The 26,184-nt window shown below is 52.6% G+C and overlaps 3 protein-coding genes across 8 annotated transcripts; 1 reads left to right on the top strand and 2 right to left on the bottom strand.

Annotated features, from left to right (window-relative positions):
* Positions 1-1,311: 1,311 nt before the first annotated feature.
* Znf668 (zinc finger protein 668) lies at positions 1,312-11,185 on the bottom strand. 4 transcript variants are annotated; one of them, XM_040753678.1, is made up of 4 exons: positions 11,082-11,183; positions 5,307-5,477; positions 3,198-3,866; positions 1,312-2,670 (listed from the first exon to the last, which is right to left on the bottom strand). In XM_040753678.1, exons 3-4 carry the CDS (start codon positions 3,842-3,844, stop codon positions 1,458-1,460), a joined length of 1,860 nt encoding a protein of 619 aa, XP_040609612.1. In that variant the 5' UTR covers positions 3,845-3,866; positions 5,307-5,477; positions 11,082-11,183; the 3' UTR covers positions 1,312-1,457. The 4 variants fall into 4 exon arrangements, with proteins under 4 accessions (XP_040609612.1, XP_005064395.2, XP_040609601.1 ...); XM_005064338.4 differs by lacking the exon at positions 5,307-5,477 and having other exon boundaries at positions 11,082-11,185; XM_040753667.1 differs by lacking the exons at positions 5,307-5,477; positions 11,082-11,183 and adding an exon at positions 10,444-10,768.
* Znf646 (zinc finger protein 646) lies at positions 11,174-20,911 on the top strand. Of its 3 annotated transcripts, none has more exons than XM_013111636.3 (3): positions 11,174-11,392; positions 13,749-19,112; positions 20,365-20,911. In XM_013111636.3, exons 2-3 carry the CDS (start codon positions 13,832-13,834, stop codon positions 20,463-20,465), a joined length of 5,382 nt encoding a protein of 1,793 aa, XP_012967090.1. In that variant the 5' UTR covers positions 11,174-11,392; positions 13,749-13,831; the 3' UTR covers positions 20,466-20,911. The 3 variants fall into 3 exon arrangements, with proteins under 3 accessions (XP_012967090.1, XP_012967097.1, XP_021084313.1); XM_013111643.3 differs by having other exon boundaries at positions 11,174-12,239; XM_021228654.2 differs by having other exon boundaries at positions 11,174-19,121.
* On the bottom strand, positions 20,830-25,854 carry Prss53 (serine protease 53). Its single transcript, XM_005064336.4, has 11 exons — positions 25,797-25,854; positions 24,813-24,833; positions 24,535-24,697; positions 23,843-24,108; positions 23,591-23,745; positions 23,238-23,457; positions 22,415-22,565; positions 22,095-22,336; positions 21,866-22,011; positions 21,454-21,670; positions 20,830-21,195 (listed from the first exon to the last, which is right to left on the bottom strand). The coding sequence occupies exons 1-11, from the start codon at positions 25,852-25,854 to the stop codon at positions 21,176-21,178; spliced, it is 1,659 nt and encodes a 552-aa protein (XP_005064393.1). The 3' UTR covers positions 20,830-21,175.
* Between the last annotated feature and the right edge of the window lie 330 nt (positions 25,855-26,184).

Below are 26,184 nucleotides of genomic sequence, written 5' to 3'. Positions count from 1 at the left end.
AATTTAATGCTGGCCAAAGCTGCACAGGCAATGAACTTAAAGATTAAACTGGGAAAGTCAACTGTTTCCTCCTAATGCTGTAGACAGAACTCAGGACCTCACACATAGTAGGTAAGTGCTCTACCACCAAGATAAGTCCCTACTGTTAGTGTGTGTGTGTTCTCTGTGTGTGTGTGAGAGAGAGAGAGAGAGAGAGAGAGAGAGAGAGAGAGAGAGAGAGAGAGGAGGGAGGGAGGGAGGGAGGGAGGGAGGGAGGGAGGGAGGGAGGGAGAGAGAGGAAGGGAGGGAGACACACGAACTGACCGACCTGCCTGGAACTCCTGATAGAGATCAAGCTGGCCTTGAACTCACAGAGATCCCCTTGCCTTTGCCTCCAAATGGTAGAGCCTATCAACATCTTTTAATAATAACCCTGTCCATTCAGGTACATAGTATATCCCCACTGCATTGGCAATATACATATATATATTTTTTTTTCATATAGTCTTAGTTTTGTTTGTTTGTTTGAGTCAGGGTCTTTCTGTGTAGTCCTGGCTGTCCTGAAACATACTATGCAGACCGGGCTGGCCTTAGAGACCTCCCTGCCTTTGTCTGCAGAGTGCTGGCATTACAGATGTGCACCACCATGCCCAGCAGCACCTTTAAGATGAGGTTATTCCTTTGTAGCTCATGGGTTTCAGTGTGAAGAGGGATCTCTGTTCCTCCAAGCATGCTTCCTAATTTGTTACTGTGATAAACAGAAAAGATAATCTTTTTTTAGTTGTCTCACACCTGAGGAGGGCGGAATTTTTTTAAGGTAGTTGGAGAGACACGCTGAGTACTTTTTAATTGTGAGCCTTAGCCTTTAGCAGTGGAGTCCTTTCTCAGTCCCGAGAAAAGATGATCGTTTGACCCCAGCTCCTCACATGACCCTGAGTGTAGGCTGAACAAAGCTCTGTTGGTTTGCTCACTGCAGGACTGACTAATGCTTCAAGACACCTTTAACTCCAGACTCTCAAAGCACACTCCTTCCCGTCCTGATTTGCCCACTGAAAGCTCTTTCACAAGAAACCCAAAATGTACTTTGGCAAACAATGAATTGCAAGCCCCTTCTAGGAGCCACATGTGGTGGTAAACACCTATAATTTTAGTTTTTGGGAGGCTGACACGGGATTGGTTGAGTTCAAGGTGAGCCTGGGCTATACGGTGAGCTCTGGATCAGGCTAAGCTGTGAGATCCTGTCACAAAACAAAATACCACCAAGACCTTTATAATTTGTGTTAATCCGGGATCTCCACTGAAATTTAACTCAACCAGAATACAGAAGACAGCTTGGTGTCAAAGCCAACGCTTTAATGAGTGACTCTCACAAGTGCTGCAAGCCTCCACTGTCCCCAATTCTTGGTGGCTTGAGAGCCGAACTAACTGCCCAGTGGCAGGGATCTGGAGACTGAGAATGTGGCAGAGAGCTCTGAGCTTCAAGCTGACCCTTCTTCTGGCATTCCTAGTAAAGCCACAAGAGGCTCTAGGGGTATGGGGGTCCCGACCGGCACAGGGTGGGTGCGTTCATGTTTGCGCAGGTCACTAGCACTCAAGAAAGCTTTAGGACACTGGGGGCAGGAGTAGGGGCGTACTGAGCTGTGGGTGCGGCTATGTTTACGAAGCCCAGCCCTGTCTGAGAAGCTCTTACCACACTGGGTGCAGGGAAAGGGCCGGAGCTCCGGGTGTGAGCGCTCGTGCCTGCGTAGCAACGTCAGTGTGGAGAAAGTTTCCTTACACTCACGACACACGAACTGTGGGGGCTTCTCATCAGCCTCCTCACCCCCCACCTCTCCTGCATCTCCCAGGGTACCAGGAGCTTCCCCGACACCAGCATCCTGGCACTCCACATGCTCCACGGTCATGCCCACCACTTGCCACTGTGTGGCCACCACACCACCGGACTCTGCGGGTAAGTCTAGCAGCCCCGCTGGAGGGTCCCCTAGCCCCGCCCCTGCCACGGGGGCAGCTGAGCCCTCACCCACGACCCCTACAGGCAGCGCCAGTCCCAGTACCAGCTCCTGCTGGGGGGCAGCTCCTGTAGCCTCATTGCTTCTATGGGTACGCTCGTGCTTCCTGAGGCTGGATAACACCACAAAGGATTTCCCGCAGGCATTACAGTGGAAAGGACGCTCGCCGGAGTGCATGCGGCTGTGCTTGGTGAGGCTGGCTCGCTCAGCAAAGGCTCGCCCACACTCCTCACAGCGGAACGGCCGCTGTCCTGAGTGCACCAACGCATGCCGCTTGAGGTCCCAGGAAGCCACGAAAGTCTTGTCGCACTGCAGGCACTTGAAGGGCCGGTCACCGGTGTGCACTCGGCGATGCATGGCCAGGTCCGCCGGCTGCCGGAAGTCCTTGCCACACTTCTCACAACGGTAAGGCTTCACGCCCTCATGGGCCCGCTGGTGGCGGCGGAAGCTCGAGGGATCGGAAAACATGCGGCCACAGCGAGGGCACAGGAAGGGCTTCTCGCCCGAATGTGTGCGCTCATGGCTTTGGTAGGAGCTGAGCTGCGTAAAGCCTTTACCACAAGCCGGGCAGCGATAGGGCTTCTGGGCTGCATGGATCCTCTGGTGGCAAGTGAGGGAAGAGGATCGGGAGAAGCTTTTACCACACTCAGAGCAGAGGAAGGGGCGCTCACCCGTGTGGGACCTGCGGAGTAACGGAGGGCCTGGTTAGATGGCAACAGGCTCCCGTGGGACAGCCCTATATCCTGTCTGGGCTGCAACTCCCTAAGAGCTACAGGGCTGTACCCTAGAGTGAGGAACTCCAGCTGGGCAGTGGTGGTGCACACCTTTAATCCCAGCAGGCGATCTCTGTGAGCTCAAGGCCAGCCTGGTCTACAAAGTGAGCTAGGACAGCCATGGCAACTTTAAAGAACTCTGCTTTAAAAACCAAAAGAAAAAAATCTAAAGTGCCCTCTTTCCTAGGACTCACATATGCCCCTCCCGCTGTGGGTGACAGATTCCAAACACTGTTCCCTTTCCAGCTGTACTGGAACCTAGGCCAGTAAGACCCCACCCGCTCTCTGGGCACTTTGCTCTGCCACCTAGCCTGCCTGACCTGTCCAACCAGGTGCTCCTATCTTGAGGTAAGTGTCCAGCCGCCCCCCTTCCGATTGGCATATCTATTAGATGCTAGTTCCCACTCATGTTTCCCAGCTTATCCAGGTGTCTCACCGTTCGTGGTTCCGTAAGTCCTTGAGCTCGGCGTAGGCCTTGCCGCAGCGCTCGCAGCTGTAGGGTCGCAGGCCCGCATGGGTGCGCCGGTGCTTGCGGAACACTGAGGGATCAGCGAAGCTCTTGCCGCAGTCAGTACAGGCATAGGGCCGCTCGCCTGTGTGCCCACGCTGGTGGATCTTGAGTTTGGAGAGTGTACCATAAGCCTTGGGGCAGTGTGTACATCGGAAGGGCAGCTCACCAGCATGCGAGGCCAGGTGCACACGCAGGCACACAGGCTGCATGAAACGGCGGCCGCACTCTGGGCATGGGAAGGGCTTCTCACCAGTGTGGCTGCGCCCGTGGCTGCGTAGCTCAGGTGCTGTCTTGTAGGCCTTGGGGCACAGCGGGCAGGCATAGGGCCGGGGCTTTCCTACTGGGCCGGACACCTTGTCTCCGCTGGCTTCCTCGGCCTTGGGCTCTGCATCCACCTTTGGCTGGACCTCATTCACCTCCTCTGAGCAATCTGTAGGTGTGTGCGTAGCAGCATGGCGTGCTGCCCTGGGAGCATTTGGAAACGTCTTTGTACAGAACAGGCACTTAAAACGGCGTCCAGAGCGCTTGTAGCAGGGGCCTGGGGACTTGGCCTCTGTAGCCTCCACTTCCATGGCCTTGGTGGGTGGGCCTTCTCTGCGAGAAAAGTAAAATTAGACCAAAGCCACCCCTCTGCATTCTTCAAGGCTCTACTCTTCACTAAAGCCCTCTCAAGATCTGAGGTAACCCTATCTTTTCCTTTCCTTCTTTTTTTTTTTTTTTAAATCAGGATAGGGTTTCTCTGTCCTGGCTGTCCTAGAACGTGATTTGCAGACCAGGCTGGCCTCAAACTCACAGAGATCCGCCTGCCTCTGCCTCCTGAGTGCTGGGATTAAAGGTGTGTGCCACCAATGCCCCGCTCTGAGGTAACCCTATCTTTAAGGGAAAAAAAATACTTTCATTTTACATGTGTGAAGGTCTGCTGGCACCATGTCCATGCCTAAGGCTGTTCATGGAACTGGAGTTACAGATGTTCGTGAGCCACCACGTGGGTGCTAGGAATCAGCCCTGAATGCTCTACTGCACGCGCTTACCCACTGAGGCAGCTCTCCAGGCTCACCCCAGAGCTTCCAAACCTGGGGCTCCTCGGCCCAGAGCACTGACTCTACGTCCTTTACTGTGCTGATGGTCCCCAGGCTTGATATTGTGTTCCAGTCTCCCCTCTGATCTGCTCATTAGGGTAGAAACCAGTAAGAGGCCAGAACCAGAAAAGAAGCAGCTGTATTCTACTCCTTACCCTCTCGTTTTCTAACCCTGGGCATTCCCAGAATGCCTAGGCTCCATTACGCTCACATCTTCTTTCTCAGTTCCAACCAAGGCTTTAAGGTCTCCAAGCACTAAGGGAAGACAGCCTGAGGTCCAGAGAGGAGTCCATGTTTAGACGGGGTGGCTGGCTGGCCGTGTCTGGAGGTAACGGGTCTTGGTATGTGCGCACCCTCCCCCCCGGTTGGACTCCACCCCAGACAGGAATTTTGGTCCATCTGAGCTGGAATCCCTTTTAGTCCAAAACTCTGGGAATGGGGAGCTCACTCACTCTCAAGGCAGCCTGACCTACTGCTGGCAGTCAGAGTCTTTCTCAGTCACAACTGACGTGTCTGAGCTAGCGAGACCTCCTGGGATACTAGCTCTTGCTGAGTTCCTACTTTCTGGCCAAGAGCCCAGACAACATCCACACAGCTGCTCCTAGGATCATAGTTGGGAAAAAATAGGATTAACAGCTGCATTGGTTTTTAACACCCGCTCATCCTCCTGGAGGGATGAAGGCAATAGGATTAGAGCAGATCCTCTTAAGAGGGTCTTAGATGTGGGGCTGGGGCTGGGAGAGAGGGCAAGAAGAGCCAGGTGTGCCCAGAGGGTAGTGGGCCAGGGCTCTATGTTCAGGCTTGTGGATCATTTACTAGGATGATTATAGACGTGTGGCCTCATCTGCACACCACAGGAGCTGGGCTAGAGAAGGATGGACCTGAAGTAAGTCTGGGGGTGGGGTGGGGAGATGCTCAGGACCCATTCCAGAAAAGATCAACAGAAGCAGTTTACCTGGCTGACTGAGGGAACCCTGAGTGAGACACTGCTTAGGGTCAGTTCCACATACCCAGAAGCATTTTTTGGGGGGGAGGAAGGAAGTTTCTGAGGCTTGAACCCAGGGCCTGGTGCAGGCAAGACAGGCACTCTACCACCGAGACATACCCTTAGCCTCCTAAATTTTTCCTAAAGGAAAAAGACAAAAACCAGGGTGAGGGTACATGAGGCTTGGTTGGTCTTGATCCCTAGAACTGCTTTAAAAAAAAAAAAAAAGGCAGCTCACATCTACTAAGTACTTGCCAAATTCCAGAGCATTCTAACCTTTTTGCATATATCAACTCATCCTTCCATCAACACCACAAGAAACAAGACCCAGAGAATATACATATATTTCAGTGTATATACATATATTCTGAAGTCAGAATGCCCAGATTCAAATCTAGCCGCCACCATGTCGCAGCTGACGCGACTTTTGTACAACTTACTATGTATCTTAGAACCTCAGTTTTCTCGCCTGAAAAACGGAGGTAAAAACAGTACTAACTCGTGGAACAGATGAGGACTGACCGGAACCAGATTGCTTCCCTCATGGAGTCATCTCAGAGCCAGACAGTCGGGTGTGGCACCTTACATAATTCTCACACCGCCTGAAACAGGAATCACTGACCCCATTTTACAGAGAGACTGAATTGAATTCTAAGAGTAAAGAGACTTTGTCATGCCATACAGTTAGAAACTTAACACAGCTGAGACTTGACTCCTAGCATTTAAAATGTTTGAGCCCTTGCTCAAAAGTCTGTGTCCATACTTAATGTCGGGGCCTGCCCCAGTGTCTAGGAGCCTGAGCTCGCTCATGTTGCACCTATACCTTTTTTTTTTTAAGACAGGGTTTCCCTGTGGCTTTGGAGGCTGTCCTGGAACTAGCTCTTGTAGACCAGGCTGGTCTCGAACTCACAGAGATCCGCCTGCCTCTGCCTCCCGAGTGCTGGGATTAAAGGTGTGTGCCACCACGGCCCGGCTTCACCTATACATTCTTTCGTCCTGCTAACACTGCACTGAGACCAGGGCCAGGAGCCAGCGTTGTCTCACTCAGCCTTGCTAATCTTGAGCTCTGGCCCCTATCCTGGCCCTTCCAGGTCTGAGTTTCAGTCTTCTATTCTGATGGAGAGGTAAATCCCTCCTAAGGCTCGTAAGAGGAGAAACTTTAGGGAAGTGTCTAACGGGTACCAGCAGGCACCTAGCTCCATGAAAAATGTAGCGCCAGATTATACCTCATCGTACCCACCCTTGTGGAGAGTGATGTTTTTCCAAATGAGGTCTGACAAATCCCTGCATCAAACTCCTCATCTAGGAAGCACACCTACAATCCTAATACTTGTGAGGCTGAGGCTGGAGGATCATTAGTTGAAGACCAGCCTGAGCTACATAGCAAGAGCCTGGCTTAAATAACAAGTATAAGGGGCTGAGATGGCCCTGTGGTTAAGAGTCCTGCTGTTCTTACAGGACCTGAGTTCAGTTCCTAGTACAACACTGAGTGGGTCACAACCACCTGTAACTTCAGGTCCAAGGGATCTGGTACCCTCTTCTGGCCCCATTGGGCACCTGCAGACATGTCCTAACACATGCACACACACACACACAAAAAGAATAAAAATAAATCCTTTTAAAAAAGCACACAAAGGCTGGACATTGGTGGCACATACCTTTAACCCCAGCACTGTAGAGGCAGGCAGATCTATGTGAGTTCAAGGCCAACCTGGTCTACAGAGCGAGTTCCAGGACAGCCAAGACAGGGTGTCCTTGAAGTCAGAGATACACCTGCTTTAGCCTTCTGAGTGCTGGGAGTAATGGTGTGTGTGTGTGTGTGTGTGTGTGTGTGTGTGTGTGTGTGTGTGTGTGGAGGACAACTAGGAGTCAGTTCTTGCCTTCCACTTTGTTGACTGGGGTCTCTCATATTGTTTCTGTTGCTACCCTGTGTAGTCCAGACTAACTAGCTGGCAAGGTTTCTGACCATTCTCCTGTATGCAGTGCTGGATTATAGATGTCTACCACCAAATCCAGCTTTTTGCATGGGTTTTGGGGGCTTAAAGTCAGATTGCCAAGCTTCTATGGCTAGTGTTTTAACCCACCAAGCCATCTCTCCAGCCCGCAATCTCTACTTTAAACAAACTCTGTGGATCACTAAGAATCGGACATGTGAGCCAGGATACTTGTCTGACACATGTCAAGCACTGGGTTCTATCCTCAATACCACAAATAAAAGAAAGAAAAATAGACAGACAGACAGACAGACTCAGACTAGTGCTTTTAGGAGGGACACATTTGTACTACAACTCTGCTTTAAAATGTGTTTTTACTACTTTATTTTTAAATCCTCCCAAGACAAAAAGTGCACAGAGATCCACAGAGTCAAAACTCAAACTTCAAACCCTGAGTTAGACTCTTTCATCACTTGAAATCTTTAGCCAAATCCTGACACTTCCCAGGACAAACACCAGTATTTTTCTATGATCAGCAAATCCCTAATCCATCTCACTCCTGCTTAGCTCTGTTCAATTCCTCGATGCCATCACTAAGTGTCACCCACTCATGCCTCTTGGCCTCAGGGTGTTTACACTAGCATCTCTTGGTCAGAACCATTATTCACAGTCTACTGAGCATCTTTGTGTCTTATCTCTTTGGTTACTGTTGGGTCTTAGCTCCCAGACACTTCCTTTATCAAGGCTTTCTTCCTTCTTCCTTTTTCTTTAAAAAAATGTATTTGCTGTCTCTGTGTATGAGTGGTGGCCAGAGGACAGCTAGAGTCCTGTCTCCTGTTACCATACAGTGTAGGAGGCTGAACTCAGGTCTCAAGCTTGGCCATCTCCTTCTGCCTAAGAAGGCTTTTCTGGGCACTGGAGAAATGACACAGCAGTAAGAGCAATCACTGTCTTTCAGAGGACCCAGGCCTGGTTCCCATCACACACATGGTAGCTCACAACAACCTGTACTCCAGTTATAGGCATACACTTGGCGCACACACATCCATGCAAGCATAACACTCATACACATAAAAAATAAAGGTTTTCTTGACGACTTTTTGGCAGTGGAGTGCTGGGTCTTACTATGTAGCCCAGGCTGGCCCTGATTCTTCCTGCCTCAGCCTGCTCTGTGTTGAGATTACAGGTGTGGCTCATGGACCACCTACCTTCCTTTCTTTCTGGCAGTGCTTGGAGTCAAATTTAGGATCTCACGCATGCTTGCCACTGACACAAGGTTCCACTATATAGCTTTGGCTGGCGGGCCTGGAACTCACAGAGATCTATCTGCTTGTCTGCTGGGATGTAAAAGTGTATGCCACCACACCTCACGGACTTCTTTTAAATAATGGTATCTTTATCCTAACTAACTACTGTTTAAATTCCCCTTTCAAATAACATTTTTTATGGTGCCATCTGAATTAGATACTACCTGCAGGCTTACTGTTATTGACTGGGTTATCATTAGCATTTTATGCTCACTGATCCAACTACTCAAGCTCATCTCCCAGTTCTTAGATGTTTGTTACAGACTGAACAGTTGTGTTCTTCTAAAATTCTGTGTTCGGAAGCAAGGTCTTTGCAGCAATAATGAAGCCTAAATAAAGTCATAGGGTAGAGCTTTGGTCCCGTAAATTTAATACTCTGGGGGCTAGAAGAGGGCTGGGGAGGTAAAAAGGTGGTTTCACCAAGCCTGACTACCTGCGTTGCACCCTCAGGACCCGTATGGTGGAAAGAAAGCACAGACTCCAAGAATCTGTCCTCTGACTTTCACACATATGCTGCAAGCACACACATGCACACACAAGATAAATAAAAATTTAATTAAACAAGTTCTTAGAATAAGAGACAACACAGAAATGCCAAGCAATTAGTCATAGATTGAGCTAGTATTTGAAGCCAGGTAGTCAGATACCCAAATTTCTGCCATCTGTCCCCTTGACTATTGCTTTATTAGCACTAACACATCTTATTACTTGATTGTTAATTTTCTGCCTCCACCACTGGGGCCCACGGCACTTTGTTCTAAGTTCTCTTTATGTCCCAAATTGCTTGGTGACTGAAAGCAAACTTCAGGTGGAATTCAAACCCAGGTCTACGGCCTCTGCCTCCTCCACTGTTGGAGTTTGTGAGACTCAGTCACCAACTATTCATTCACCGAAACTCCCATCTCTACAAAGCCATCGGGTCCAGCATCACCCCAGCACTTCAATTTGTCGGCTGTTGTGACAGGACACAATGTAACTCCTCGCCTGAGAGAGGAATGACATTTTTGCTGTCTCTCAAGTTAATGCAGACTCAGTTCCCCCACTCCGGCCGCAGGTGTGGCTAAAAAAAATAAAACAGGTACCTACATTCCCAATCTCCTCAAGACAACAAACAAGCCTAACAGACCTCGAGCCTTTTGGTGAGTTGATGGGATTGTGTTGGGGTGAATGTTTAAGTATAACAACCAATTAGCAGCCGGGCGTTGGTGGCGCACGCCTTTAATCCCAGCACTCGGGAGGCAGAAGCAGGCGGATCTCTGTGAGTTCGAGGCCAGCCTGGTCTACAGAGCGAGTTCCAGGACAGCCTCCAAAGCCACAGAGAAACCCTGTTTCGAAAAACAAAAAAAAAAACAAAACAAAACAAAAAAACACCAAAAAACAAAAAAAACAAAAATTAGCTCAAGAATGATCCCATCAGCAGGGCGGTGGTGGCGCACACCTTTAATCCCAGCACTCGGGAGGCAGAGGCAGGCGGATCTCTGTGAGTTCGAGTCCAGTCTGGTCTACAGAGTGAGTGCCAGGGCAGGCTCCAAAGCTACACAGAGAAACCCTGTCTGGAAAAAAAAAATCCCAGCCTCAGTTTTCTGTGGCGGTGTGCCCACTGGTCAGCAACCTAAGCTCCATCCACAATTCACAGACTTTACCACCTCCATATGCAATTCCGTTTGCCCAGGAGCCCTGCTGGTTTTCCTTCTCCCACAGGAAGATCCTTGCACACTTCCATTACTCCGTTCCCCAATATTCCGTGCCCTCAAGAATATTTATCAGGCAGTAAAGATGAGGGATGCACAGCGCTCTTGGCCTCGATTTCTTCAGTCGAATGGGGCCCCTGAAGCAAATGGGAGTTTGCAGGGCGGTAGGGCCTACCAGACTCTCTGAGGAGGGACAAGAGCTGCAGAAACCCAGCGCTCCTCGCTCTCTGCAACCGTGTTTGTGCGGGTGTCCTCGCCAAACAGGCAGCCCCCGCAGAGCGGGGCTGTATGCTGACTCATGTGGGACTAAACCCTAGGATAACGTGGCTTCGGCGAGCATAGCAAGAAAGAATGAATGAAGAAGTAAGGAATGAACAAATGAATGGACAGATGATCGAGAGCAGGACAAAGACCTGCAAAATGGCGATCTTTAGGACCGCGGGAGGGGCGGGCAGGACCTCGGACTGGGAGGGGGGCGCGCAGACGCGGAGGACTTGGCTAGGAGGTCGGCGCCACACAGACAAAAGCCCATAACATGGCGGACTCTAGGACCCCCGGGCTCGCGCGGAGCAAGACCGGCTGTCGCGTCCGCTGAGCCCAGGCAGCCACAGCGCTGACCGGCGGGCACCGGGCGGGTTCTAGGACCTGCTGGGCCCGCAGCCCGCCCGAGGCCGCTCACCGCTCGCCCCGCCCGCGATGCTCGCGCCTGGTCAACTCCGTCCGCTCGGCATCAACGGGGAAACTGAAGGCAGCTCAAACCGCGCTGGTGCCCGCTGCCTGAGGCCCTTGAGACTTCCCGCAGACGTGTCCTACCTGGCTCGACTTCCACAGGCTCCGCAGCTTCGGCGGCGGTGCCTAGCACCGGCAGAGCCCGGGACACTCGGCGAGGGGCCGGCGCTAGGACCCAGCAAGAGGGAGGTTAGGGGCGGGGCCGGCGGCCAGACAGCGGAAGTGGAAGGGCGCCTTCCTTGCTCAAGAGGAAGGAAAAACTTGCGGAAGCAGCCCCGAGCCTCCAGTAGCAGAGAAGTATCTTGCGAAGGGTCTCTGGGTGCTAAGGGGATGGGACGCCAGGCCGATTGACGGTGTACGCCCGCCAGGTCGCCGGAGGCGTCTCCAAGAGCTAGGTGGGAAGATGCGGAGGGGGCACTCGGGTTTGTAGTGCCTGAATCCGTTTGCATTGCACATTCTAACAGCGAGGAGTGAACTTAGGACCCCCCTCTCGCTCCTGTCTTAGGAAGAGTCTTTTACGGAACCTCGTGGAAAGTGTCACCAAAGTACTGTAGCCAGGGCTGCAGAATATTTTTTTTCTGCCGTGCTTTCTGAACAAGCATCGGACCGATTTTAGCAGCTTTGGCCGGAAGTGTGGCTTAAGTCCATCAGAACGCCGCGCTGACCTGCGTGGGCGGAGCCAGAGTTGCGCCTGCAGTCGGGCGTGATAGCTCACGCCGCCTGTAATTCCAACTTTCCAGAGGTTGAGGCAGGAGGATTCCTGCGAGTTCGAGGCTAGCTTGAGCTGCACAGATAGACCCAGTCTCAAAAACAACAAAAACCAAACAGTTTGGCCCACCCGGAACATAGCGCCGGAAGCGTGTCCGTGTAGAAACACTGCTCGGAGAGACAGGAAGTGTTCCTAGGCGGAAGTTTCAGGGGGAAGCTTTAGCACCTAGGACACTTCCTGATTCCTAGTAACAATAGGAAGTGTCCGCGGAACTGGGGTAGACTCTTGGCTCATACCTGCCGTGCCCTGTTACCTCTATCTCCTTCTCTCCCCTCTTCTTTCCCTCATCTGCCACTCCCGGGAACCCTGGCTGAGTGTGCCTGTGTATGCGAGCTCGAGAACCCTCGCACCAGCAACCACTTAGGGCTCGCGGCTGCAGTTAGGGTAAGGGTCCCAGTGCGCAGGCGCGCTCCCGTTCACGACCTCCAACGGACGCGCCGGCGGCGGGAACCAGAAGGCACTCCTGGTGCGAGGTAGGGATCTAGAGAGGAAATTGGCAGAAAAGACGAATGACTCTGGAGAATCAGGATGGTGGTTGATTAGGGAAAGGGACTCTTTAAGTGAAGAAGTTTTGAGAAGAGAGAATTCTGGGAACAGACTCAGCTGGTGAGATTAGAAATAGTTATTTTAGGGTCCCAGGAGACTGGAGTTAGGCTCGGAGAAAGGCAAGATGAAGTGATGGAAATCAGTGGCAGCTACTGGGGAAGCGGGAGCTTTGTAATGAAGATTGCCTCTTGCAGTGAGTTTATGTGAAAACTGGGGAAACATAGGCATTGGGTTTAATGGCATAAATACACTTAGAAGGCGGACCTGGTGGCCCACGACTTTAATCCCAGCACCTGTGAAGGTAGAGCTACATAGTGAGACCGTGTCTGAAATGCCTCCCTCCCCAAATCAGACTACACTTGAAAGCAGTGTCTGGCACGGTTGCTGTCATCTTTAGACAGTAGAGAGGAAGTAGAAGAGAAAATAAAAATGATGGTGACAGCAAGGTGAGGCAGGCACGGCACAGAGAAAGAAACGGGTTAAAGTGAAATCCAACCTGAGCTGGGGCAGGATTTAAAGCAGGTAAGGGAAACAAATGCCCTCCAGCATTAGGAAAGAGTGCGGCTGAAAGGCCGCGCAGGGGCGGGTGCCGCCCTTGCTTTGAAAGGGTCTCCACCGTCTAGGAAGCCTTAGGTGGCAGCTGAGAGAGCAGCTTTCAGACCATTCGGTTTAGCCGAGGGGTGAAGAGAGAATTGGACTTCTCTTTTTCTAAGGCCTGGTCAGTTGTTGTGGCTCTCACGTGTTATCTGAGCTCTCAAGAGACCAAGGTAGGAAACTCCATAAACTTGAAGCTATCCTGGGCTACATAGGGAGTTCCAAAGCAGCTTGAGCTGCAGAGGGAGCTAAGACCTTACCTCAAAACAACACCACCACCAGAGCAAGAAATAGTTTGGTTTATTGTTAAAGCTCATAGGTTGTTGTTAGTTTGTCCTGGAATTATAGAGAGCAGAGCCCTGGGAACAGTAAAATCTTATTATGTACTGTCTAAACAAAACCAGTTAGGTCTGTCTAGAGCCTAACTAAACTCTAGTCTTTAGTTCACTTATCTCTGGCACTAGAGATGACTTGTGCCTAGGGGAACTTTTCTAGAAATTTGTGCTTAGTAGGGCCAGGCGGTGGTGGCATACGCCTTTAATCCCTGTACTTGGGAGGCAGAAGCAGGTGGATCTCTGTGAGTTTGAGACCAGCCTGGTCTACAGAGCGAGTTCTAGGACAGGCTCCAAAGCCACAGAGAAACCCTGTCTCAACCCCCCCCCAATAGAAGTTTGTGCATAGTAAAGCTTCAAATGATGACACCGTCAGACCTAATAAAAACTAGGCCACTTGGCATGGATGGTGGAGAGACCTCTCAGTGACTTCTAGTGAATGTGGTGCTCATATAGCCAAGAACAAAGTTGATTCAGTCCTTCCTTCTGACTACTGCCCCCTCTTTCTAGGCCTTGGCCCCTTCTGCAGAGAAAGATGCTGCTGCCGCCTGTCTGTTCCTCCTGAACCTCTAGGTTTTTCTACTGCATTGCCCATGGAGGACATGCCCCTTTCATTCAGCTGCTCTGACTGTCAGCGCCACTTCCCTAACCTCCCAGAACTGTCACGGCATCGAGAACTGCTCCACCCATCTTCTAACCAGGACAGTGAGGAGACTGACAGTTCCCCCCACCCCTCTGGAAGTCAGCAGTGTGGGCGTGGCTACCATCACCCAGGGACCTCTGTCAACTACCAGCAGAACCTTGAAACTGGTCTTTTCCCCTGTACCACCTGTGGCAAAGATTTTCCTAATCCCTCGGTCCTCCAGAGCCACATGAGGACTCATGCTCCTGAGGTTCCCCAAAGGCACAGGCCCCCACATGCCAGGGAGACCACTTCACACAGTCAGAGTGAATCCTGGAGCCAGAGACTTGCTTCTAGGGAAGGTTGGGAAAGTCAGGCAAAGCGTATACAAGAGACAAGCGAATGTGACTCTGGAGCTGATCCCAGGGTAGCTCCAGGTACTTGGGAAGATCCACCGACCAAACCAAGAGGAGGCCAAGAAATCCAGCCAGATGCTAAAGAAAGTGCAGAGGACTGGGTACCCGCCACCAATTCTGATGGAGCACCATCGCTCCCCACTCCAGCTAGCAACCTCCTTAGCAATTTGGAGCAGTATTTGGCTGAATCAGTAGTGAACTTCACGGGGGGCCAGGAATCCACTGAGCCACTTCCTGCTGAGGAGGAGCGAAAATACAAGTGCAATCAATGTGGGAAGACCTATAAGCATGCTGGGAGCCTCACCAACCACCGCCAGAGCCACACTCTGGGGATCTACCCTTGTGCCATCTGTTTTAAGGAGTTTTCTAACCTCATGGCTCTGAAGAACCACTCTCGACTCCACGCTCAGTATCGGCCTTACCACTGTCCCCACTGCCCTCGCGCTTTCCGGCTGCCTCGGGATCTACTGGAGCATCAGCAGTCCCATGAGGGGGAAAAGCAGGCACAGCCATGGGAAGAGAGAGAGATGCCTACCACGAATGGACATTCAGATGAGAGGAGCTGGAATCAGCTGCCTAAAACACAGATGCTGAATGGCTCTGGGGAGCTCAGCACTTCTGGGCAGCTAGAGGATGGTAGCCCAGAGGAGTATCGACCTTTCTGTTGCGGGGACTGTGGCCGTACTTACCGTCATGCAGGTAGTCTCATCAACCATCGAAAGAGCCACCAAACAGGTGTCTATACCTGTTCAGTTTGCTCCAAGCAGCTGTTCAATGCAGCTGCTCTGAAAAACCATGTTCGTGCTCATCACAGACCCCGTCAAGGGGCCGGGGAAGAAGTGCCCTCAACTGCCCCTATGTTGGCTGAGACTGCCCAAAAAGAGGAAGAGGTCCCCTCGAGCAACCTGGACCATCGTCCCTATAAGTGCAATGAGTGTGGTCGGGCTTACCGCCACAGGGGGAGCCTGGTGAACCACCGCCACAGCCATCGGACAGGAGAATACCAGTGTTCGCTCTGTCCTCGAAAATACCCCAACCTTATGGCTCTGCGCAACCATGTGCGTGTACATTGCAAGGCTACACGCCGAAATACAGACCCAGGGACGGAGGGTTCACCTAGCCCTGTCAAGAAGGAACAACCTGACCCAGTGGGAACAGAAGCAACATTCCACACAGATCAGGGGCAAGTATACAAACATGAAGAAGAGGCCACAGTAGATAAGACAACACAACAGATATGTAACATTTGTGGGATGCTCTTTGAAGATCTCAAGAGTCTTGAACATCATGGCATGACACACAAGGCAGGGGAAGGAGAAAAGAACAGGACAGACAGCACCGTGTCACCACCTAGAGCATTTGCTTGTCGAGACTGTGGAAAGAGCTATCGCCACTCAGGCAGCCTTATCAACCACAGGCAGACCCACCAGACTGGAGACTTTAGCTGTGGGACCTGTGCCAAGCATTTCCATACCATGGCTGCCATGAAGAGTCATTTACGACGGCACAGTCGGCAGTGGCGCAGGAGGCATCAGAAACAAGACAGCACTGGTGCAGAAGAGTCCGAACTTGCACCTACGGGTGCCTGGACCCAGAAGATGGAGAATGATGAAGACCTAGATTCTTCCCAAGACCCTTTGAGAGAAAGTCCTTGTGGGGCTGAAGACAGCCTGGAAAGGGATGGGGGCTGTTTGCAGGCGGGATCTAAAGCCAGCGAATATGGGCTTGGAAGGGGTGAAGCCTGTTTCCTGGGTGATAAAGAAGACCCTGGCACTGAGGAAGGACTAGAAAAAAAAGAGTCCTGTTTCCTTGATCACTTGGACATCCCAGGTGATGAGGAAAGCAGTAAAGCTGGCTTCTGTGACAGCCTCGCTGAGGTGGGTAGTGACCAGAAGCCAGACATTTGCCAGTCCGACTCCTCCCACCCTGCTGACACTAACACTGTCTGGAAGGCCGAAGTCACTCACACATGTTCTGATTGTGGGGAGTCTTTCCCCCATGCTGCCGGCCTGTTGAGCCATAAACCCTGCCACCCTCCAGGCATCTATCAGTGCTCTCTCTGTCCAAAGGAATTTGATTCTCTGCCTGCCCTGCGTAGTCACTTCCAGAACCACAGGCCAGGGGAGGCAGCCTCCGCACAGCCCTTCCTCTGTTGTCTGTGTGGTATGATCTTCCCTGGAAGGACTGGCTACAGGCATCACCTGCGCCAGGCTCACGGCACTGCTGGCATACCTGAGGGCTCGGAGGAGGAGGAGGACGAGGGCACAGCAGAAGCGGCCTCTACCCACAGTCCTCCCCTACAGCTCTCAGAGGCAGAGCTGCTGAATCAGCTCCAGCGGGAGGTGGAAGCTCTCGATGGAGCAGGGTATGGGCACATTTGTGGTTGCTGTGGTCAGACCTATGATGACCTGGGGAGCCTAGAGCGGCATCACCAAAGTCAAAGTTCCAGCAATACGACAGAGACTGTTCTTAGCCACTTGGAAGGATCAGTTGATTCGATAGAAATAGTTACGGATCATGTCTTTGAGGGCACAGTGACTTCTGTCTCAGAAGAGGGTAAGGACACTCAGTCTGAGGAGGGAGTAGATGGCACAGTTGCAGACGGCCTTTGCATGCAGGCTGGTGAAAGCTTTCCTGAGTCCCACCCCCGCCCTTTCCGATGTAACCAGTGTGGCAAGACCTATCGACATGGAGGCAGCCTGGTTAACCACCGGAAGATCCATCAGACAGGTGACTTCATCTGCCCTGTCTGTTCTCGCTGCTACCCCAACCTGGCTGCCTACCGGAATCATCTGCGGAACCACCCTCGCTGCAAAGGTTCAGAACCCCAAGTAGGTCCTATCTCAGAGGCAGGAGGCAGCAGCGAACCCCAGAATGTGGCAGAGGCAGGGCAGGAACAGGCATTAATGGGGCAGCTCCAAGAAGAACTTAAAGTGGAGCCGTTGGAGGAGCCGGCAAGGGTGAAAGAAGAAGTGTGGGAGGAGACCACTGTAAAGGAGGAGGAACTGGAGCAGAGGTTGGAGACAGCAGAGAAAGGCTGTCAGACTGAAGTCAGCTCTGAGCGGCCCTTTAGCTGTGAAGTATGCGGCCGTACCTACAAGCATGCCGGCAGCCTCATCAATCACCGGCAGAGCCACCAGACTGGCCACTTTGGCTGCCAGGCCTGCTCCAAGGGCTTTTCAAACCTCATGTCCCTTAAGAACCACCGGCGCATCCACGCAGACCCTCGCCGTTTCCGCTGTAGTGAATGTGGGAAAGCCTTTCGCCTGCGGAAGCAGCTGGCCAACCACCAGCGGGTCCATACTGAGCGACGGAGGGGTAAGGGCACCCAGAAGCTTGCTCGTGAGGATCAGCCTTTCAGGTGTGGGCAATGTGGCCGGAACTACCGCCATGCTGGCGGCCTCCTGAGCCATCGGTGCATCCTTGAGACAGGCCAGTACAGCTGCCCCTTCTGTTTTAAGACCTATTCTAGCCGCACAGCCCTGAAAGACCACCAGAGGCTGCATTCTGATAGCCGGCGGCGGCGGGCACCCCGGAGGGCAGCAGCTGTACGCTGTACCCTTTGTGGCTGTGGCTTTCCTGGCCAGGGATCTCTGGAGCGGCATCTGCAGGAGCATGAGGAGAGCAAACTAGAGCTGGCCAGTAGCCAGGGAGGCCCACATGGTACCGAAGGCAGTAAGGAAGACCTTGCTGATGACTGGGGAGTCGAGGGCAGGTCAGAAGGGATTCAGTCGGTACTGCAGCTGGAGCATGGAACCGAGAGGCCTGGGGAGCACATGCAGAGTCCCAGCAGACCAGCAGCAGGTCCAGAAGTCACAGAATTTTTATCTTGGGAAGTGGGGAAGGTAGATGGGTGTCAAGGAGACAGGGGACAAATGAATCACAATGGTGCCTGGGGTCTTCAGGATAAGTTGACCAAGCCAGAAGGCAAGTTGGAAGACACTGTGTCCAGGAATCCTTTTCATCTCTCTGAGAGCCAGTCCAATGGTCCTTCTGCAAGTTATATGGATAGCTGGGATGGTGGAAACAGCAGCTCTCAGCTCCAACCACAGAGCAGCCCTTATTGCTGTAGTCAGTGTGGAAAGACCTACTGCCAACCTGACGGCCTCTTGAATCCCGGCATTAACAAGAGAGACTGTCACAGTTGTTTGCACTGTTCCAAAGAGCTGTTGAGTACTGTGACCACCACGATCAATAACCACACTGCTGCCCAGATCTTTGCTTGTAGTAACTGTAGCAAAGTGTTTGAGTCCCACAGTGAGCTGGCCACACACATGCAGACTCATGCTGTTGACCATAATCAGGCGCCAAGTCAGACAGAGGAGACCAGAGATCCACAAGCTGGCATGGTAGAGGTGAATCCCCCTGGTCCAGGGACAGCTCAGGAGGCCCCATCCGAACCTCCTAGAGACCCAGAAGAGAATGGGGAGCCAGCTAATGGAGGACAAGGAACAAATTTGACAGCAGCTGAAGACAAGGAACGTCCCTTTTGCTGTGCTCAGTGTGGGCGCTCTTACCGCCATGCTGGAAGCCTGCTGAACCACCAGAAGGCTCATACCACTGGACTCTACCCCTGCTCCCTGTGTCCCAAACTTCTGCCCAACCTACTGTCTCTCAAGAACCACAGCAGGACCCACACAGACCCCAAGCGCTACAGCTGCAACATCTGTGGCAAGGCTTTCCGAACAGCTGCCCGGCTACAGGGCCATGGACGTGTCCATGCCCCCCAGGAGGGACCGTTCACCTGTTCTCATTGTCCCCGCCATTTTCGTCACCAAATGAGCTTCCTGCAGCACCAGCAGCAGCACCAGGAGGAGTGGACCATGTCTAGCTCAGGTATGTGAGGTGAGTGGGTTGGGTAGAGGACCCAGGAAGAGGGAGGCACACAGTAGAAAATCCCTGTGCCCCTGGGGGAGTAAGGGAAGCAAGAAGAACAGGGGCAGTGGGTTTCTGGGTGGCAGGAGGCCTAGACATGGACTAACTCATTTGAAATGGTTTTGAGCCACTGAAGTGTGAATCCTGGGTCAGAAAGATGGACACTATGGTGGGTGGGGCAGTGCTTTTTCTTTCAGTGGACAGATATATCTGGGAACTACCACATCTGGGAATCTTGGTTTAGCCAGTAATGACTTGCATAGGAAAAAGACAAAACGGGCTTTGTTGGGTTCTGGTCTTTCCTAGAGTAGGCAAGAAGTCAGAGAATGAGTGAGGGGTGGTGGAGGCTTGCAGATCCTGGACTGTCATGGGGGTAGATAGGGAAGAGCCTGCAGGGCTGAGGCAGAGGTGGGTCTGCCTGCTCAGCTGGTGAATCCTAACTGACTGCATCACTGCTGACTTGGCCAGTTTGCTGGCCACTAGTGAGCGCTCTCCTGTCCTGCCTTTCTTTCTGGGCCTTTCTGGGAGTGCTGCACCGCACCGTTTCGTTCTTCCTTTTGGTTAACCTTTTCTTCTGCTGCAGACCCTGCGGGAACTGATCAGACTGCCCTCTCCGCCCTTTAACTGAAGGACTGACTCATGGATAATTGTTTCTTTGAAGACAGGCCCAGTCGGGCAGCAGCACTCATTAGTCAATCTGTCACCCTCCTCACAGTGAATCTTGGGGTAAACTGGTCTCCACCCCAGCCCATTGAAGGGCAAGGCCGTGGAGGCATGGGACAGTCTGTGTAGTCAGCAAGCCTTAAGCTCATATTCCACATCTAGGGAGGAAAATCTACAGCCACCAAGGGAAGGTGTCCCTGAAATAGTATGCCATTGACCAGATCTTGGCAAAGATAGTGGCGATGGTTCCTGAGAACTAAAGAAACGACTGTCAGGACAAGGGGTTTGTCTTCAAGTAAAATGAGTGAGGAGCCTATTAGCCAAGACTATAAATTAGGGGTTCTAGGATTCCTGGGCTTGGTCTTTTTGAGGGGGAGATACCGGGCCTGGTACTTAGCCTTATACATGGTAGGTGAACACAAGAACAGTGAGCTGTGTGTCCTGGCCACTTGCACTTCGCCGTCTCTCAGGGCCATGTCGGGGAGTGACCTGTAGGTCTGGAGTGGTGGTTTAGGCCTCCCTCAGTGACCACTGTTCCTTCTCTCCCTAGGAGCTTCAACGGCACCAGTAACAAGCAGAGGGGACTCATCTACAGCCTCACACCTGGACCCCTCACCCCAGTGGCCTGCAGACCTCAACTTCTCCCTCTGAACTTCAGGTCTCCAAAGAACAGTTCACTGAAGCTGGGGATGCAGGCAGGCAGGAGAGAGAGAGAGGCTTCATCTCCACAGTTCGCTCAGGAGTTGCTTGGGCATCCTCATCTCTTCCCATGAAGAGGACCCTGATCTGGTTTCTTTCTCAAGAAGGGCGTGAGGTAGTCTTCGTGTCTATCCATGAAGGATCTCCTTCCCAAGCCTTTGTCACCGTATTCTTCCAGGGCCAGGCTCTGCCACAGTGCTGGGATAGGCTGATTCTAACCCAGGGAGAGGCATATTCAGAGTGCACCACAGGTGGGAAGGTTGCCTGTGGAAGGGGAGCCTTTTACTATAGTTTGTAACTTATTTTCTAAAATCTATTTTGTAACAATTTATTTAAGTTTTAAAAGGAAAATTGCTTCCCACTCCCCCCACCAAAAAAACCCACTTTTTTTTCCACAACAGCTGTTGGTGTGGTTGTATCTGAAGGGTTGTTTAGGGAATGCTGGAGACGTCTCTGTTGGAAAGCTGAGCTTGGGATTGGGGTCATGGCCTCTCATAGAAAGCCTCCCCTTGCAGGCTCATTCCCATCCAGACAGTTGTTGAACCTGCCTCGGGGCTGAGAACCACAGGACAGGATAGGGAAGGGCAGGAGCGTAGAATTGGGTGTTGATGTGGGAGTTGCCTGGCTTTTCTGGCGTCTTGTGAGTAAACTAGAGTCACCAGTCAACAACTGACTGGCTGGCCTGTCAAGGAGAGGAGGGAGGTTAATTTGGCCCCATCCCTATAGCTTTCTTAGTTCCCTTGAAGAAGCAGGATCCATCCTGGCCCCTGTGGTATGTGGGAGACCTGAAGACCAAGAAGCTGAGACCCCTGCTGCCTAAAGTCCATGTGGGTCTGTCTGTTGCTGTACCCCACACCCCGGGCACTAGAGATGAGTCACCATAGTGTTTTCCCTAGATGGGAGCCAGGGCTGCAGAGGACGAGTGAATAGTGACACATACTTGAGTTGACCAGGCAGCTTCCAGGCTCAGCCTCGGGTTCTGGCTGCTCAGCGAAATAGACCTGCCAGTCTAGATTGCTGACCCAGTCCTCATAGGCAGAGAGTGCTGCGAAGACTGCAGGCCTTGCAGGACCTTGGCAGGTGTCTCCAAAGCTGTGCAGTCCAGCCAGGAACCATGTGCCCCTGACCTCATGGATGAGTGGTGCTCCAGATAGGCCCTGTTAGAGAGCAGGTTACACTGGTAACTTCCTGCAGCAGGTGGGAGGAGCTTGGGGGCTGCAGGCTGAGTGTTTGGGGGCAGCTGCTAGCAGGGCTTAGATTCAGGTGAGAAAGCAGGGCTAGCAGCCAAGCTTGGTAGAAAGGCGTGAGAATGCCAGGGGTCTGCTGGGTAAGGGTTGGGAATTGGAACTCACCTCACATTGAGGCAGCTCACCCACAACAGTGGTGCATACCATCCCTGGCAGAATGGGAATGCCTGTGCTCCCAGGGGCTGCATGCTGTCGGCTGCAGGCTATTTGACCCAGGACTGTCACAGGTACTGTCTGAGGGTAGCTGTTGCCTATGAAAGCAAAGGATGAGGCTAGGTGCCTCAGTTGCCTGCAAGTCCAATGGACAACTGCCAGGGTCTCTGTTACTATGTACCTGCTCCTTGAGTCAGCCCGAGAACCCAGCCACGTTCACCATCAGGCAGGTGGTGGTCAGCGTAGGGCAAGCAAAGGGGTCTCAGGCCAGGGCCTAATGTCACAGGCTGAGCCAGCAGCAGGAGGGCCACATCATAGCCACCCTCTGGGTGGGTGTAGGCTCCATGCAGAATGAGTTGTTTCAGGCCCCGTTCCTCTGGCCCAGCTCCCAGATCCACACTCCACTCCTCTAGGGCTTGGCGACTGTTGAGAAGTAGAGTTGACAGCACTGAGTGACAGAGCTTGGGCAAGGGGCACAAAGGAGAGAGACGTAAGGCTCACCCGATGAAGCAGTGAGCAGCAGTCAGCACCACCACTTCTGATACCAGGGCTCCACCACAAGTCAGCTTCCCATGATGCTTTAGCCTGGCGTCCCAGGGCCACTGAGAGAGGGCTCCTGCCTGGGGGCCTCCACTCCTTAAGGAGCCACATGCTGAAATAGTTTGTTAAATGGTCATTTAGTGCTAGGGCGTGTGCTGAGTGCTTCTGTAGTCAGCAGGTCTTCCCGGTACCCTCCTCTCACCTGACTCAGCCTCCTTGCCAAAGGTAATCAAGCTATAGCCTATAGATTAACCTAGCTCTGTAACCAAAACCAGGTAGCCCACTTGGATTCAGAGCCAATGTGTATGCTGATGTCTGACAGTAATCCATGCCAGCCCTGCTTGGAAGGTCTCTACCCCACTCCCCCACCCACCGGCATTTCCCCAAGCCTGGACCAGCCCTAAAATTGCTAGCTTGCTCGTGCTGTCCTGAACATCAGAACCTAGCTTCCTTCCCCGGAATGACTTTGCATGCAATTTGCATTGCAGTCAGTGCCCTGTCTCATCTCCCTGGATTTCTGCCTGGAAACTCAGCTTTCCCCCTGAAACCAATCAGATTTCAGAGACACTCATGCCCAAGTCTGAAAAGCTTCCTGGCCCCAGAGGGCTGTTTCTATCCCAGAAGCTAAAAGGGGCCTTAACAAACCTAGTTCTCTGTTGGCAGTGTCTAGATTCAGTGTCTGAGCTGGTTTGCTTCCTGTGGCTCCTACCCACTACTCAGGAAGCCTTCATGTGTCCTGGGTGTCCCCATACATCCCACTTCCAATACCCAGGCACAGACCTACCTACACAGCTGTTCTCATCACTGCTCTCCACAGTTCCTGGGTCCTGTACCAAGAAAGCTGCCCCATGAACGTGGGCCTGCAGCCACGAACTGTGAGTAGTCATGTCAGTCAGCAGCACAGGAGTGTCTTCTTGGGCACATTTTGATGTGAAGCTAATGATCCCAACCTGGACCCAGTGTCCATCAGGCTCACGGCACATCACAGGTCCCCCAGAATCCCCCTGAAGCCAGGGAAAGGAGTCACCTGAGTCCCAACACTGACCAGATAGATGCCCTGTGACTGTACCTGTCACCCTTCTCTGTGAGCCCTTAGCCCAAGATTAGGCCCTCCCTTTCCCCCTGTACTCATCAGACCTGGCATGGTCCCTGTACTCCAGGCTGCGCACCCCCACACAACATTCCAGGTCTCGCTGGGCTGGCCAGCAGCCGCTGGTGCAACCGATTGTAGAGACAGTTACAGGTGGGGCGGCTGATGAGGCGAAGGCGCAGGTTCCGGAGGGTCCTGGAAACTGCCAAAGGGAATAAAACTGAGACTAGCTCTGGGAAGCAATGGGACCTTGGGCAAGCAGAGTGCCTCTGTAGGCTTCTGTCTAGGACAATACTTACCATCGCTGGTGTTCTGGTCCCAGCCAGTGGCCCAGCAAGAAGCTCCAAAGGGGAAGTGATGGGTGGATTGGGGCAAGCAGAGGGTTGTATGGGCTGTGGGGTGGGTGAGCTGGAGCAGGGCCAGGTCTGACCCCTGGCTATAGTGATTATAGGCCTTGGGCACCTGCAGGGCAGCAACTCCCACCACCTCAGCCCCAGGGCTCAGACCCTCTTGCTTCAGAGATCCCAGGACCACAGACCAGGAGCTCAGTTCTGTTGTGGCCACCCTGGAAGGAGAAGTGCAAGGCCCAGGCAGCTGAGTGCCAATGGGAACATGGCAACTTGGTGAACAGCACAGGCAGCTCAGCACAGGCCCCTCCTCTGTTGCCATTTATTCCTCTGGGGACCTTTTTTTCTGAGATGGATTTCTCTGTGTAGCTCTGCAGACCAGGCTGGCCTCAAACTCACAGAGACCTGCCTGCCTCTGCCTCCCAAGTGCTAGGATTAAAGGTGTGAGACACCAGCGCCCAGCCCATTTACTCCTTTGTAAAGGAAGCATCTACCATGAGAGATTGCTAAAGTTAAGCTGGTAACGTGTCAGCTACACAGCATTCTCCATAAATGATAATTATACTAGAGGTGAGAAACAGTCTTGTGAGGGAGGTACAGGGACAAACACCCTCAAAGTGAAAGACAAACAGAGCATAACTCACTTCTCAAAGCAGTGAGCAGCTGTGAGGACCCAGGCGTCTGCCACCAAGGAGCCACTGCAGATGTGTACCCCGTGTCGCCTCACACTGGCCTGCCACGGCCATTCGCCTGGTAACGTGTTGCCTTCCTGGGGCTCTGGAGGGCCAGGGCCACGCTGCCCACATGCTGTAGAGAAGAGTGAGTCATGCTAACTGCAGACACTGTCCTGACTTCAGGACCACACAATACCATTCACCCTCCATCATGAGTACAGCCCAGGTCCCTTGTCCCCACCGCTTACCACGCTGAGCTGCTTGAAGACCTAGGAAGGAAAAGACACAAGATGTTGAGGCCTAGGCTCAGTGGAGGGCATGAGGTGACAACAGGCCCGAGGCCCTTATCTATGACTGGTTACCTTAACCGGCCCCTCCCAGAATGAAAATATTTATATGAGGCTGAAAAGCAGCTTTTATTGGAGCCCATTCAGAGTACGCAGCCATTAATTCTCTCAGCTGTGCTCAGCACTCCTGGGCCCAAAAAGCAAGGCCTGAGATTTACCTTGGGAGCAGGCCAACCCCTCAGGCTTCTGAACCCCTAACTCCTGCCCCCACCACTGAGTCAGGGAGGTGGCCTGTGGATGGGAAGGACATTAGCTTAATTGTCCCTTCAGCTGTGGAAGCCTAAGAGGGTAGATTAGAGGCCTGTGTCATGTCCAAAGTGGAGGAGGCCCCAAGTGAGACTCACTCCACCCCTGTGCTCATGAATCAAACTACCTTTCCAGAGGCTGACTCTTCAGAGGGTCCCTGCCCTGCCTGTAACCCATCGGGCTCACACAAATAGGCCTACTGCACCTCTGAAGCAAAGGACAGCTCCAAGCCAGTGGGGCCAGAGCATGCCTGAGGTCACTCTGCAAATAGAGGATTAGATGGGGCAAAATACACGCAGGTGAGATTGCCACCTACGTACACAGTCCTCTCAGCTCATCCCTTCCTAACCCGGGACAGGCTGGTCTCAGGCACGTCATTTAGCTTTTCTGTACTTGAGTCTCCTCACCAAGATAGGAACCTATTTCAGAGTATCTACCTCAAAGAACTACTGTAAGGATGAATGTATTGACACAGGTTCTTCCAAGGTGCTGTAACAGCAGGCTGTGTTACCTCCCCTCACTCCCACAACACCCCCCCACACACACACACACACACCACGCTTAGGCAAGAACACCCACAAGGAGACTATAGCCCCTCAGATCTTACATAGCAAACTGGAGTCCACTTGAGTGACTTACCCTCTGTCAGGACCACAGCTCCCACAATAAGCAGCCCCGGTCCCCAGCTCTGCCTCATGCTGCTTCAGGCCTCTCAGTGTTCCTGTTCTCAGAGAGGCTACCTGGGTCTCCCTAGCTCCACCCCTGCTCCGCCCACAGTCATCTAAGAGTCAGGGTTACTTTTCCTGGGCTAGAAGGGAGCCAGCAGCTTGTGTGATCCTTACCCCTCAATGAGCTTCTGCCACCAGCCACAATCCCCCAGTTCAAATCCCAGTTTCCCCATTTACTGCACTGGTGACTTTGAACGATGAAGTTGTTTGTGCCTTGCCTGAAAGACTCAAGTGCTTTGGGGAGTGGAGATGGCTCAACAGTTAACAGCTGGTTGGATTCCCAGACTCTGGGGCAGTCC

This window comes from Mesocricetus auratus, unplaced genomic scaffold, assembly GCF_017639785.1.
Source record: "Mesocricetus auratus isolate SY011 unplaced genomic scaffold, BCM_Maur_2.0 Super-Scaffold_4256, whole genome shotgun sequence".
In the NCBI taxonomy this organism is placed as follows: Eukaryota; Metazoa; Chordata; class Mammalia; order Rodentia; family Cricetidae; genus Mesocricetus; species Mesocricetus auratus.
Note: the sequence above shows the minus strand (reverse complement) of the source record. Positions and strands in the feature narration are given on the sequence as shown.